The sequence below is a fragment of the Dermacentor albipictus genome, chromosome 6 (assembly GCF_038994185.2).
Source record: "Dermacentor albipictus isolate Rhodes 1998 colony chromosome 6, USDA_Dalb.pri_finalv2, whole genome shotgun sequence".
Classification (NCBI taxonomy): Eukaryota; Metazoa; Arthropoda; class Arachnida; order Ixodida; family Ixodidae; genus Dermacentor; species Dermacentor albipictus.
This window is the reverse complement of record NC_091826.1, coordinates 129,339,353-129,353,533: the sequence shown is the minus strand read 5'-3', so window position 1 is coordinate 129,353,533 and position 14,181 is coordinate 129,339,353. Positions and strand designations below refer to the sequence as shown.

The window sequence follows — 14,181 nt, the reverse complement described above, 5'->3', positions numbered from 1 at the left end:
AACACCACGGTAACTGTCCAGAAACTTAAATTTCAGGACAAGAGTGACCGATCTAGCGTAGCCAATGTCTTTTTATTAATACGCACTTCGAAGAAATCACTGAGAATCGGGGTGATACGAAAACCGATACATACACCTTCTTTTGTCAGCTAAATATTTTTCGTTTTGTACACTGCGAAAAGTAAGCTGTGTATTTGTCTGCTCTGTTCTGTGGCAACCGATATCATACGTTGGTGAAACGGGGTGATGTCTATATGATTGGCTCTGCGAACAAAACTACAACACCTGTAAGGGGCTGGAAAAAACAGGGGGAAGTCGGGAGATGGTAATTCAAGATGCTGAGAAAAACGAGAACAAGGTGAAAGCGGGAGCCAACGTTTCGACTAGTGGACTTGCTTTTTTGAAGATGACATATGCTTTCCTCGCGACAGTTTTTATACTGTGGCGAGGAAAGCATATGCCACCTTGAAAAAGACAAGTCCACTTGTCGAAACGTTGGCTCCCGCTTTCACCTTGTTCTCATTTTTCTCACTGTAAGGGGCTACAGGTACATATAGCAGCGTACTGTAAATGTTGTGGTTTGCAAACCAGAGTATTAAAAGTGCGACCTTGTGTACAAGAATGATGATAAGCGAAGAAAGGAGATTGTCGAAGGTGGCTAGTGATGACCACTCATGTCTGAGTATGCGATCCATTGCTTCGTCAATGGCGGTGTCTCAGTTATGCATGTGCAGGTGATGGCTAGCTCACAGACTGTGGCACATTATCTGTTTTTCCCCACTATGATATATGGTGCTACTGTGACATTTTTATGTGTCACGCTTCTTTGTGTGCTACTAGCAATTCCTCAGTTAATGCTTTACTTGGAAGGAAGCACTTGTGCCCATCATATTCATTTTGTGTATGTCATTTCTGTGTGCTAGAAAGTTTGGTCATGAAACAACAATTAGCTTGATCTCTCACAATAGAATAATATTGCAACAATCCAGATTCATTATACACTATCACATATTAGCATGCAATGCCATCAAGCAATGTGCCAGTTTACAATACCAGAGAGCGAAAAAAAACTAAAATAGAATAATAAGGTCTTGGAGAACAAGTCAGGTGCAACGGAGATTCTGTTTTATTTGAAGATCAACCATTAAGCAGCTCAGGGCTTCATGGCGAAACAAACTACACATTTTCTCTGTGTTATCTGGATAGCTCAACTTTCCAAGGCAGCAGAAAAACATGAAATAAGCCTAATAGATATGCAAACACTTTAGTGCATTTAGTAAGCGAATCAAACATAAGAAACAAGGCAAAAATACATAACAGACACAGTAATGCAATATAGTATACTCTGTACAAGTCATATTTATGACTCAAGGACCAGCTATATGCTATATCAACATCGTTGTTAAAGTTAATCTGAGAACAGTGTCGAGGGCATAGTTGCATTAAAGCATAGGTGGAGCTTGTGACATGTGCCTTTGTTTTCCTTTTGATTGGGTAGATTCTCTATAGCACATTGCTATAAGCAGGATATGCAAAGTTCTTATTTGAAAGTGCGTGTCTTCATTGCTTGGTCTGGTGGTTTAACAGACCACTAATACGAACTGCTCTTCCTGCATGCATCACCAGCAATATGCTTGGAAATTAAACTTGCTGCAATCCAAGTGCAGCACTCAGCCAAGTCCCTTGATTTTGATGGTGCTGCACAGCAATAACGACACAAACGACTAATAATAAAGTGCACCCATTTGAGTGCCAAAAGATATGACAAGCAAGTGGGGCTATTCGAAAGAATGTTCAATGCAGTGGTGTGAGGTGTGTTCATATTAGACTTGGTGCACTCGTGGCCTTTGCAATGCAAACCAACATGCAGCCTAACCACGGCACATATGACTTAGTATAAAACCGGTTTGTCCACTTAATGCACTGACGGAAAATAGTAGGCTTGGTTTGTCCTCTCCTAGCTTGGGGAAGCGAACAACAAAACAGGGCAAGAACTGCTGACTGCTAAGCTCTTGCGAAAAAGCAAATACTCCAAAGCAGGCTCTAGTGTACCATCCGCTCAGCAAATGTACAGACATCCACTGTTTTTGTGCTCCAACAGCAAATTTCAGTATAGCAACATACACTATCAGCACTTAGCATTCATAAACAGCAATTAATTTCATGTACAACCTTGTGACTGACAAAGTAAAAGGGTTGCTTAATGATCGACAAAAATGTCTGAAGAAATGGGCCATAAGTACACAGAATCTGTTCTGCCACGTGGAAAAATAAATAAATAAATAAATAGAAGGAAACTGTCTCAACTGCTCTGAAAATGGCTAAGGCTGACTTGCAACTTAGGCATCTGTACTTTGCACATCGTTAACGCAATTGAGCGCCGATTTACCAGTCTTATCAGATTAGTGAAAATTCATTCATCCCCCCCCAGCATTATAGGATCATAAACAAAGTTGGAACTTGTAAAATGCTGAATTGCTAAAAGGGAAAGCCACAGTAAACAAATAGCTTAGCATACGACAACAAGCATTACCGTGAAATAAAATAAATCCTTTCAGGAAATTGAACCACATAGGTGCTTCACATTGCAAAAACGCCTAAAATGAAGTCATGAAGTCAACATATACAGTGATTGCAGTTGCCTGAGCAGCCCACTCAGAAACTCAAGCTGAAGTCAGAGCTCGAGCAATTAACACAAGCAACAAATGCTATCGTTGCAGTGGCTGAGCAGATGGAGGTAAAGACGCCCACATTGTCATTCTGATTCTAATTTCTTCATCCAACTGCAGCAACCAATTCATGTTGAACTAGGACTGAACATGTAAAAAGACAACAATCATGTGATTTCTTCAATACTTCATAGAAATAAGTATGCTTCAGGTTGATTCAGAGGCTCAGACAGTTAAACAGCAAATGAAGCATTCGCATAAGCGCTCAGAACAGCGTGTAGTTCGAAACATAGACAGAAATGGTCTAGTGATACCACGGGCTCATGCTGCCAAAAGCATTATATATAAATATGCGCATTTAGATGACTACGCTTTTACTGTTAAAAAGCTGCACAAAATAAAGCGCAGTAGACGTTACACACATCTCTGATGAGAAACTTCACGAAACATAAGTAACAACAACACGTAATAAAGCACTGCAGTTAAAGAAGAAACTTATTTTTGAGAGAGGGAAGTACGTCCAATAAAATGCAGCTGTGAGTTGTTTCCAGTAGATGTGTTCGCAAAAACGCAGACTGACTCACAGGGGCTAGTGCTTCGTGTGGAGTAGCCATGTGCTCCAAGTCATATGACCAACCATTTGTTTGATCTGATCTTTCGTGCTCACGGAAGCATTTTCAAGCATTTCACGGAATCACAAAAGATTTTGTGCAAATAAAAAGTTTTTCAGGTTGCCAGATATAACTTATACGCGGCTTCTTAGAAGCACTGATTTTTGGAGCCTGCGATATCATAACACTCCATTGCATCATCAGTCTGTAAGGAAGAATGCATATGCTTCTTACACATAAAGCTTTCAACTTTGAAGAGGGGAAATGCCCACTGCTTCGCTACTGTTAAGGCGTGAAAAAAAAATAATGTTCGTTGTTTGGATTGCGTGTTCTGTTCCTGTTCGATAGTGTACAGATACTAAACAAAGTTTATAGTGCAGTCTCTTGTACAAGCTGCAATGTTTCTGATGGCCTACAAGGCCTTTACTCAGCTATGTGAGACAAACAATGCTGTGAAACCGCCCGGGTAGATGCAAAGGCTCGTTGCATGGCAGCATTTCAGAGTGCTGGCAATGCTACCGCTGTGCTCATTACAGAATGGCCCGCAAGCTGAGGTCATCCAAACATCTTGCAACAAGTGCCTTGTAGTGCAGCACTCTGTATCCGTGTGTGTATATGTAACACAACACTATGACTGCTCTCATGCAGCGTCTGTCCTAGTGCAAACTACTGCAGGGGCCGCGGAAGCATCACAACTCCTAAGCTGACCCCACCTTGCATAGGTTCGTGCACGACCACTGACAACGTGCGTACCGATCCGCATGCTGCGCTAATGCAGCAACCTATGCGCACTAAATGTTGGTCAGCTGGGGTACAAGCGGGCCATCCCGTTGAGTGGGGGAATGGTCGCGCATCCACACTGGAAGACATTGCTTTTGCCGACGCGCTGCGCTGGCGGTCAAACAACGCGGACATGTAGTGCCATTCGGCGGCCAGCGCTAAGCTCATACCCTCGCACGGACCAAATACACCAGGCATGCGCCGCCATGCGCGTGTGTTCACAGGTTGAAGAAGCCGAACTTGCTGGCGATGCCACCGACGTTGCGCTTCAACGACGACAGGTGCTCGGTGACCGACTGTGTGACGTTCTGGATGCTGCGAACATATCCCTCGGCCCCGTCGCCTGCGTCACGCAGCGAGGCCACAATTTTGCGTCGTGGTGAGGCTTCGCTTTCAATCCCCGTCTCCGGGTAGTCCCTGCACATAGATTGAGTGCTGCAGATCAACCCACCAAGAAAGGTATGATCAATATTCAGAAAACAAAGCAATTAGGTAAAGTGCGCTGGTTGTGTAAGGCCACACAAGAAGGAAAAAATGATACAGAAAAAAACCACACAGTGCTGCGCAATGCAAGAATGAGCTATTCATTAGCTGATCCTAAAAGGGGTGTGTAGACGGAACATAGAAACTGACTCGAGACTTTATTGCAGATAATTACGTTGAAATTACGTGTGTAATTCTCTATTCAGTCTATTCTTAATCCAGGTGGACCTTCCGAGAGTGTTTATTTTATAATGAGAAAATCAGGAATCCTACAAAATTTCGAGGGTGAGAGGACATACAAGGGCGAAATCTATTTTAGAAGCTGTTTACTTCAATTATGTAGACACTCCAAGCGCATCTGTGCCGTCGCGATTGCCGTGAGGTTCCGTATAAAGTCCAAGTGCGATAAAATCGACGCCGCGCGCCGTATGTGCGAGCGAAAGCTTGCGAGGGTGAAGCGGCGATTGCGGCATCTCGCGCACGCAAGGCATGGAAGCGGGGCGGATGCGCGCCGTCTTCCGCTGCGCGCAAGGCTCCAGTGGGGGAGGGGGGTTCTAGTTCAAGCGGCCGAGCGCAAACGCCCAGGCCGTTGTATCTTGGAAGCCATCTGCAACGGGGACAGAGTACGCCGCGCACTGTGTTTTCGCGGCTTAATTCGCGTTATGCCTCCTTCATGCACGTGAGATCAAGATGCGATCGTCGGCTCTCCTCGCGCACTTTCACTCATACAGTATTGGCGGCGAGGAGTTACGGAGTCGCCATCTATCGGAAGCGCCTCGCTGGCGTAGTATGAGGTATTACGCGGCGCGCTCATCATAGGTTTTGCGGTCAGCGCTCACTGGAAACACTACGCGCGAGCTCTCCCGGACATTTCTGTAAGTACTTTCGAAACGAGAGAAGTTTTCTACTGTCTAAATAATACTCTTGGGCAAACTGAGAGCACAGAATCGTTTACAGACACTATCTCTTTACCGAATACGTACAGTGAACGCCACTGCGCGCGGTTGCCGCGATGGAGTCTCCGAAACGGCTTTTTGCGTGAAAGGTAGGTAAACGCTGAGAGCAAACTTTGTGAAATATGTTCTTATAGTGTTTGTGTAAATAAATGGAGCGTAATAGAATGAAGCCTCAATGCAGCGATCGCACAGATTCGCAACGACCGACTGCGCGTCTGCATGCTTGTCCGCGCACTGTTTTGCTTTCGCCGCGTGCGCGTTTTCACACCGTGCCATGAGCTTTATTAGGCCGCAGAATATGAGCATTTGACAGTATACAAGCAACCATTGTTGCGTGGGCGCTATCAGAGCCGTTCAAAAGATAATTTGATCGTAGAGACTTCGACGCCTACGGGGACTGTGATGTGCCGTCGCGACGATTCAATCTTTTTTTTTTTCTTCTAAAGTCTTGGACGTTTCAATATTATTTCTCGACCTTCGTCGCACTGTATGTTTATCGGTGTTCTCAGCGTGCGATTTCCCGCTGCTTCTTTTTTGTAATCCAGTGCATTAATTTATAACTAACACTTGACTATACGCCATGCTTTTTTTAATGTGCTTCTTACCGCTCCCTTGCCACTCCAGTGAACTTGCCAGTATCTATAGCATCGACAAATTTATCGACAAACCGTCGTGACATTAGTCGAGCAGCGGACACGGGCGAGCGTCTCAGTGCGCGTTTTCCGAACATTGCAGACCCGGCGCCGTAGCAGAAATCTTCCTCGCATCTGTGCTTGCTGCGTACCCGAGTTGTAGCCGATGACTGTTTGCCGCTTTTATGTTTCGGGAGCCAAGCTTCACGCAGCTTGTCCTGCGGCTACGTGTGAATAAGGCGGACACCGGGCTCCATTGCGTACGTCCGGCACTGCGGCACCGAGCAGTAGCCTACCATGTTGCGCGCCTTCAAAGGCAGCCACTACTTATTGTAGTGCTTTCAAGCGTTGTAAAGGAGACACTCGAAGCGGGAAAATGACGCCGCTAAATCAGGACCGCAGCGTACGAGGGAATTTAAACTCTCGTTTTCAGCTCGCTTAGGCGCTCCCGAAGCAGCCGACGCGGCCGCTATGTCCACATGATCCCTAATAGCACGTCACGCCAACGGTGGCGCCAGCTTTTCCAGTGGTGGAGCTCGAGGCCAATAGACAAGAACGGCACCGAGAGCGGCGCTGCTGCGCCGGCGTTGAGAGCGCCGCATGCGGGGCAAAATTCAACTAGCGGGTGGTACGCCTCTCCCATCTCTCGTTCGCACCGCCTTGATTGCGTCTTGCACTGCGCGTGTTTGGGCACGTTTCGTACCGCACGCAGTGTGTGCCTGCGTGTGTGTGCGTGGACGTTTTATTAGAAGGACAATGTACAGTCTGTTTCACCTTTAAGGGAAAACTCGGTGCGCATTGCATCGCGATGCGGCGAGCGCTTGAGTCAGGCGGTGGCAGCAGCTCGCGCAGGCGCAGGTGCTCGAGGGGCGGGGTCTTCAACGGCGTCGTCTGCTACGGCGGCGCGCGCTGGACGCATTGTTGGGAAGCGTTCTACTGTCAGTTGCAGTGTGCCGATCTCACCGTTACTGCGTGAAATGAGCCGGCATTCTTTACTAAGCGTTGTGCGACGCCCACTGATACGCCTCGAAGGTAAGTTCATCGCTGAAAAGTGCAAGGCAGTTACAGACGACGTACTGATTCCATACATTCTTGACGGCCCGTTCCTGGAAGGCGACTATATATTCTAACACGATAGGCTGCCGATCCACACTGCTCGTGTTGTGCAAGAACTGCTGGAAGAGCGCGCCGTCACTCTTTCGGAGTGGCCGCCTCAATCCCCGGGCACCACCATCATTTAAAATGCATGGAGCTCGTTGAAGTATCGCTGGCGCACGATCCCCTCTATCAGTCGCCCGAGGATAGGCTTCGATCCACCATCGTCAGCGACTGAGACGTGTTGCGAATGAACACATCCCTGATCAAGTCACTCTACACTTCACTGCCTTCCAGGATGAGCGGTGTCATCGCTGCCGCTGGGGACATGACGAGATACTAACTGAAGTTCGGAGCGTGACGTGTCCAATTCCCCGCCGGCGGGCAGGGTCTGTCTGGTGTAGTGATTGATTGTCGAGAAAATCACTTCCAGCTCATTGTCTTAACGTAAAACATTCCTTTAATCGCATCTGTTTCGTCGTGTTCAGCCCGCATAGTTATCATTGTTGAGTACTTTGTTTTCTTTTGAGGAGGACGAAGTGATTCTTTGATAGAACGCTTCTACGTTTGTCTCCGCTTTTTCGCTTTGTTTCCCTGCATTTCTGGGAGCTGCCGCTCCCTCCTTGCGGCAATGGATGAAGAAATCTCCGAGGACTTTCCTGATGTGCAGCCGTCAGGTCGGCTAGCGTCCAGGAAACGTGGAAGTGCGTCAAGCGATACAGACAGCGAGGCCACTGAGATATGTTCGGACAGCTACGACTCGTCGGACGATGACTTCCAGGTCGTGATGAGTAGATCAGCGAAAAGAAGACTACTGCAGGCATCTTCGTCGCCAAGTGCTTCTACCGTGAAGAGTGCACCGCTGCGCTGGCCGCACACTGTGCTCTTTATGCCCGTGGACCTGGCGACCAACTTGCGGCTCCTCAACAGGCAGGTCCTCTCTTCCTTACTTGAGAGAATCGCACCAAATGAAATTAATGACGTGCGAATAAACTCACGGACGAATGTCCTGGCAGTTGATGTTTTACATCGCAGCGCCCTACAACACCTACGTAATATAACTGATATCGACAATGTAAAGGTGCGATCAATGATCCCCACAGGCGGCGATGGTACTGCGGGCGTCATTTATGACGTCGACGTTGCCATTTCTAATGACGACTTGCCAACGCTGATAAAGCCAACGACAGAAGGCAATTTCATTACAAGGATTTCCAGATTGGGAAACACACGCTGTGTGAAGATTTTGTTTGAAGGAGACAGCCTTCCTTCCCACGTCAAAGTAGGACATGTCCGCCATCCAGTACGACCATTTGTACCGAAGCCCCTCTAGTGTTTCAAGGGTTGCAAGATTGGCCACGTGAAAGGTGTCTGTGTGAACAATGTCGTGTGCCCGCGGTGCTCTGCAGAGCACCGCGGGCACACGACATGCGTCACGACATGCGTCACGCGGGCACACGACAGGCGTCTTCTGAATGGGACCCATGGGTCCCATTCAGAAGACGCCTGCAACGCACATGTTCTAAAGTGCCCTAACTGCAGTGGTCCTCACAAGGCATCATCAAAGGATTGCCCGCGGATGCGGAAGGAATTCACGATTCTAAAACGAATGGTGCGGGAGAATTCAACGCATCGAGAGGCTGCTGCCGCTGTTCGGCGACGTCGGCACCGACACCGAAAACGTTCACGAAATTCCGAAACTGCAGATAGGTACACGCCAGTTACCGTCAGAAGGACTGCCGCATCACCACACTGCGCCACCAAGACAGATACAAGGAAAGCAAACAAAGCGGGGAGGCTCGCCCATCCTGAAGAATGGCCTGAGCTACCGAGCGTACAACTCCCTGCTAAGTTACCTCAAAACGCACCGACTTCGACGGCTTCAGCACCTGTTGAAGCGACGCTGGCTGATGATCTCCAGGTCATCAACATTCTGCGGTCGCTCATGAATGCCATTCGCGTTATACTTACCAACATGAAGTCTTCGTCTGCGCAAAGCGCACTACAGGTGCTGGACACTTTGAGTCCAGTACTTGCAGCTCTTGGTTAAAATCATGGCTCTCCAGAAGCCATCGTTTCGTGACGAAGTCCGAAACGCATCGATATTTCAGTGGAACGCCAGAGGACTGAAGTCACGCATGTCGGACTTTCGACAGTTTGTGTTCAAGAATAAGTTCCCGGTCATCGTCATCTGCGAGCCCCTATCAGATAACATCAGACTGTCCGGGTATGAGTCTTTCATGTCCGCCACCCACGGAGAATGCAGCAAGGTCATCGTATTCATGCGACGTGATCTTACGTATGTCCTTCACCCAGTGTCGCCTGACCAGGAAAACCAATACGTATGTCTGACAGTTAAGAAAGGCAAGGTATCATTACTAATATGGATGAGATAGTTCAAGTGGCTGAGGAGTTCTATAGAGATTTATACAGTACCAGTGACACCCACGACGATAATGGAAGAGAAAATAGTCTAGAGGAATTCGAAATCCCAAAGGTAACGCCGGAAGAAGTAAAGAAAGCCTTGGGAGATATGCAAAGGGGGAAGGCAGCTGGGGAGGATCAGGTAACAGCAGATTTGTTGAAGGATGGTGGACGAATTGTCCTAGAGAAACTGGCCACCCTGTATACGCAATGCCTTATGACCTCGAGCGTACCGGAATCTTGGAAGAACGCTAACATAATCCTAATCCATAAGAAAGGGGACGCCAAAGACTTGAAAAATTATAGACCGATCAGCTTACTGTCCGTTGCCTACAAACTATTTACTAAGGTAATCGCAAATAGAATCAGGAGCACCTTAGACTTCTGTCAAGCAAAGGACCAGGCAGGATTCCGTAAAGGCAAGCTCACTTTCACATTAATTGAAGCCTACATATCGCCCTCAAGTCGGTTGGACTGCGAGAGATTACGGCGAATCACGACGGCGACTCCGCAGCCTTTGGTGATTACTGGAGATTTTAATGCCCACCACCCTCTCTGGGGAAGTTCTAAGATAAACTCGAGAGGCACAAAATTAGTGTCATTTGCCCCCGAACAAGAACTGTGTTTGTTAAATGATGGAAGTCCCACCTTTCTGCGTGGAACTGCCTACTGTAGCTGCCTGGACCTGACCTTTGTTTCACGCTCCTTCACTAGAAAGGCCATGTGGTTTCCGGATATTGAAACGCGGGGAAGTGACCACCTACCCACTTATCTTAGGGTTGAAGGGTTGACGGACTCCAGGTTAGCCGGCGTCACACGATGTATCGACTGGCCAATGTTCAAGTCAATTGTCGAAGACGGCTGTCGTGATGACTTGTCCTCTAGCCTAGAGGACATCATAAAAGGTGTCCTAGAGGTTGCAAAACATTCGCTTCTGAGAACGTATACACGCACCAAATACGACATCGAGCTAGAGAAGCTTCGTGCAATTCGTCGTCGTGCAGAGCGAAGATACAGGCGCACGAAGTCTGTACATGACTTGAGGTTGGCCAGAAGAACTAAAAAGAAGATTCAGCGTCGCATGGACAAACTCGCATCGCAAAGATAGAAATCATTCTGCGAATCTTTGGATCCACGAAAACCTTTGTCGCACATATGGAGAACTGTTCGTGGTCTCCGTGGAACCCCTCAGCAGCGCCACCCTTTTAAGTCTTTGGCCCTTCACCAACAATGCAGCCAGATTGACGTAGCGGAAGCTTTCTGCAGGAGGATTGCTGGCGAAACTAGTTCCGCTGGAACATCGACGCTCCACCACTCACCGATTTCCCGCGATCCCCGTATGGATAGTCCTTTCTCCATGGACGAGCTCGAAGCTGCACTGGCCTTGTGCAAGCGTTCATCTTCACTAGGACCCTACAGTATAACCTACCGTGCCCTATGGAATCTTGCCGAAGAGGCTCGAAAAGTGCTCCTGCTCCTGTTCAACAGCTCCTGGCGGACAGGTACGGTTCCCCAAGAATGGAAGACCAGTCGCCTAATTCCACTGCTCAAGCCTGGCAAGTCGCCAGTAGACATTGCATCATACCGACCGATTGCGCTTGCCAGTTGCATCGGAAAACTAATGGAGAGTATGGTTCTAGCACGGCTAGAATGGTACCTCGAACATTACCAGGTATATCCAGATGCAGTGGCCGGCTTCAGGCGCGGCCGTTCTTCCATAGACAACGCTATCGACTTGGTGACGTACGTCAAGCACCATAAGTCCTGCAAAAGATTATCTGCTGCCCTGTTTCTGGATGTTAAAGGAGCGTACTATAACGTAACGCACGAAGCGATTTTCAACGCGTTAGAGGCAGTAGGACTTGGCGGCAAAGTCTATTTCTGGATAAGTAGCTATCTACATAAGATATCCTTTTTCGTACTTACCGAGGATGGCCCGACCTCGCAGCTTTACAGTAACCGTGGGGTGCCTCAGGGCGGAGTACTCAGCCCAACGCTCTTCAGTCTAACACTCATTGGACTCACCGACATCCTGCCAGGCACCGTTAGGCTCTCCATCTATGCCGACGACATTTGCATTTGGACGTCGGCTGTGACGCGACTGCAGCTTCGCGCGCGGCTTCAAAAGTCAGCCACTTTAACATCATCCTACCTTAGAGAACAACGACTTCGTATATCATACGACAAGTTCGCAGCGGTGGAATTTACCAGGAAATGAATGTCTCCATACGTTATATCCGTCGACAGACACATGATCTCGTACAGCACAAGTCACAGATTTTTGGGGGTGGTCCTTGATAAAAATCTCTCCTGGAGCCCTCATGTGAATCATGTGAAAAAACGCCTGACAGGAATTTGCCATATGTTTAAGTTCCTTGCAGGAAAGACCTGGGGAGTACCAATACACTCTATGCTGCAACTGTACAGGGTCCTCTTTATTGGATTCCTACGGTACAGCCTACCGGTCATGTCCAACACCTGTAGAACTAACCTGAATATAATTCAAAGCATCCAAGCCCAAGCCCTCAAGATATGTCTCGGTCTACCGCGGAGTGCGTCAACGACTGAGGTTATTGCAGTCGCTCAAGATTTCACTATTAAAACGCACATTATCATTGAAACAATGCGTGTGCACATACGACACTTCGCCCGGACCCCTACCCACCACCTAGCAAGTCTGCCAGTAGATAGGCCCCACACGACATTCAGTGCGACTGTCTTCGCGCACCGTGCCTCTTTCAGGTCAGGTTACACACCTGCGGCAAGGCCTTCTATTCCTCCTTGGCGTATGCGCCGTAATCGAGTGAACCTTACAATCTCAGGACTTCAGAAAAAGTCGGACTTGCCATCATCAACGCTCAAGCAACTAACTTTACTTCTCTTGTACGAGAAATTCAGCGACTGCACACACGTCTACACTGATGGATCAACTACATCAACCAGTTCCGGCGGCGCTCTAGTTATACCAGCAATGAGAATAACCAAGCGGTTCAAGACTTCCCATGTCACTACGTCTACAGCTGCAGAGCTTGCGGCTCTCCGCGATGCGCTTCAAGTGATAAATGCTGAAAGTCCTAGAAAATGGGCAGTCTTCTGCGGTCGGCCTTGCAATGTGTGCCGGCCTTGCAATGTGTGCAGTCGTTTCTCCGACATGGGACTCACGATCAGCTCACGTGCGAAATCGCGGAACTTGTCCATCACTTAATAGAAAAAGGTCATGATATCTCTTTTCAGTGGATACCAGGTCATTGCGGTATCATTGGAAATGATACCGCAATGACGCCGATAAGGCAGCTCGGACGTCAAACCAAGAAGACCGCTGCGTCCCCATTCCTCTCTCAAGGACCAACGCCGCGAGGCAACTTGGCATTCTAGCACGCACGATCTCCTTGGCAGAGTGGAACACCGCACATACAAGGCACACAAGACTGCACAGACTAAACCCGTCACTTCAACTCAAACCTACAGCGGGTCTACACCGACGTGAAGCGTCTCTTCTGTGTCGGTAATGGCTTGGAGTTGCCTTCACGAATGCCTACTCAGCACTAATTGGAATGGGCGAAATGCGAAAACACCCGTGTGCTTAGATTTAGGTGCACGTTAAAGAACCCCAGGTGGTCAAAATTTCCGGAGTCCTCCACTACGGCGTGCCTCATAATCAGAAAGTGGTTTTGGCACGTAAAACCGCAAATATTATTATTATTAATTGGAATGGCTGATACTCCTGCATGTGATGTTTGCGGATGCGAGGAGAACATTGACCACTTATTGTGCCATTGTCCTCAATTTCAAGCACAAAGACAGTCTTTGTCCAACACATTGAGGAAACTAGATGATCGTCTGAATGAACAGACCATATTAGAGCACCGTCCCGACCGATCATCGGCTCAGAAGGCAGTGAAGGCACTTTTTTGTTTTCTCAGAACTTCTGGTTTGCTCGAGCGACTTTAACTGAAGTGCTGTCCGTACACGTGTCTACACCTTCTCTCTCCCTTCTTTCTCTTCCCCTTCTCCCTTCCCCCAGTGTAGGGTAGCCAACCAGACTATTGACTGGTTAACCTCCCTGCCTTCCTGAATTCTACTCTCTCTCTCTCTTGTTTTCTTTTCGAGTCAAATAATGACTGAGCACGTTGCGCGCACATCTTGGTGCGTCTTGTCGCTGCTTATTACGGTAGCACACACAGTGAAGTAATATACGTGCACGCGCTCAGTACCCCGGTCTTTCGAAAGAACAAACGATCGAAGCATGCTGTCAAAAGAAGTTCGTGGAACTCCATTATCGCCAATGAAGGCTCAGAGTTTGACGTCGCACAACGTTTAGTAAAGAATATCAGCTCAGTTCCCGCAGTACCGATGAAATCGATGCACTGCCCCTGACAGTAGCACGCTTCCCGACAATGCGGCCCGCGCGCGCCGCCGTAGCAGACGGCGCAGATCACACCTCCGCCCCTCGAGCATCTGCGCCTGCTCGAGCTGCTGCCGGCGCACTCCATTGCTTGCCGCATCGCGATGCAATACGTTCCGATTTTTC

At 48.2% G+C, this 14,181-nt stretch overlaps 1 protein-coding gene across 7 annotated transcripts in view; it reads right to left on the bottom strand.

Annotated features, from left to right (window-relative positions):
• Positions 1-1,103: 1,103 nt before the first annotated feature.
• The window catches only part of Cadps (calcium-dependent secretion activator 1), a 450,894-nt gene continuing 437,816 nt past the window's right edge, over positions 1,104-14,181 (bottom strand). For 6 of the 7 annotated variants that reach the window (XM_065428681.2, XM_065428685.2, XM_065428682.2 and 3 more), the window contains one exon: positions 1,104-4,477. In XM_065428681.2, coding sequence (XP_065284753.1) covers positions 4,279-4,477 — 199 coding nt within the window. In that variant the 3' untranslated portion in view covers positions 1,104-4,278. The remainder of the gene's footprint in view (positions 4,478-14,181) is intronic. The other variant, XM_065428686.2, reaches the window with a different exon arrangement.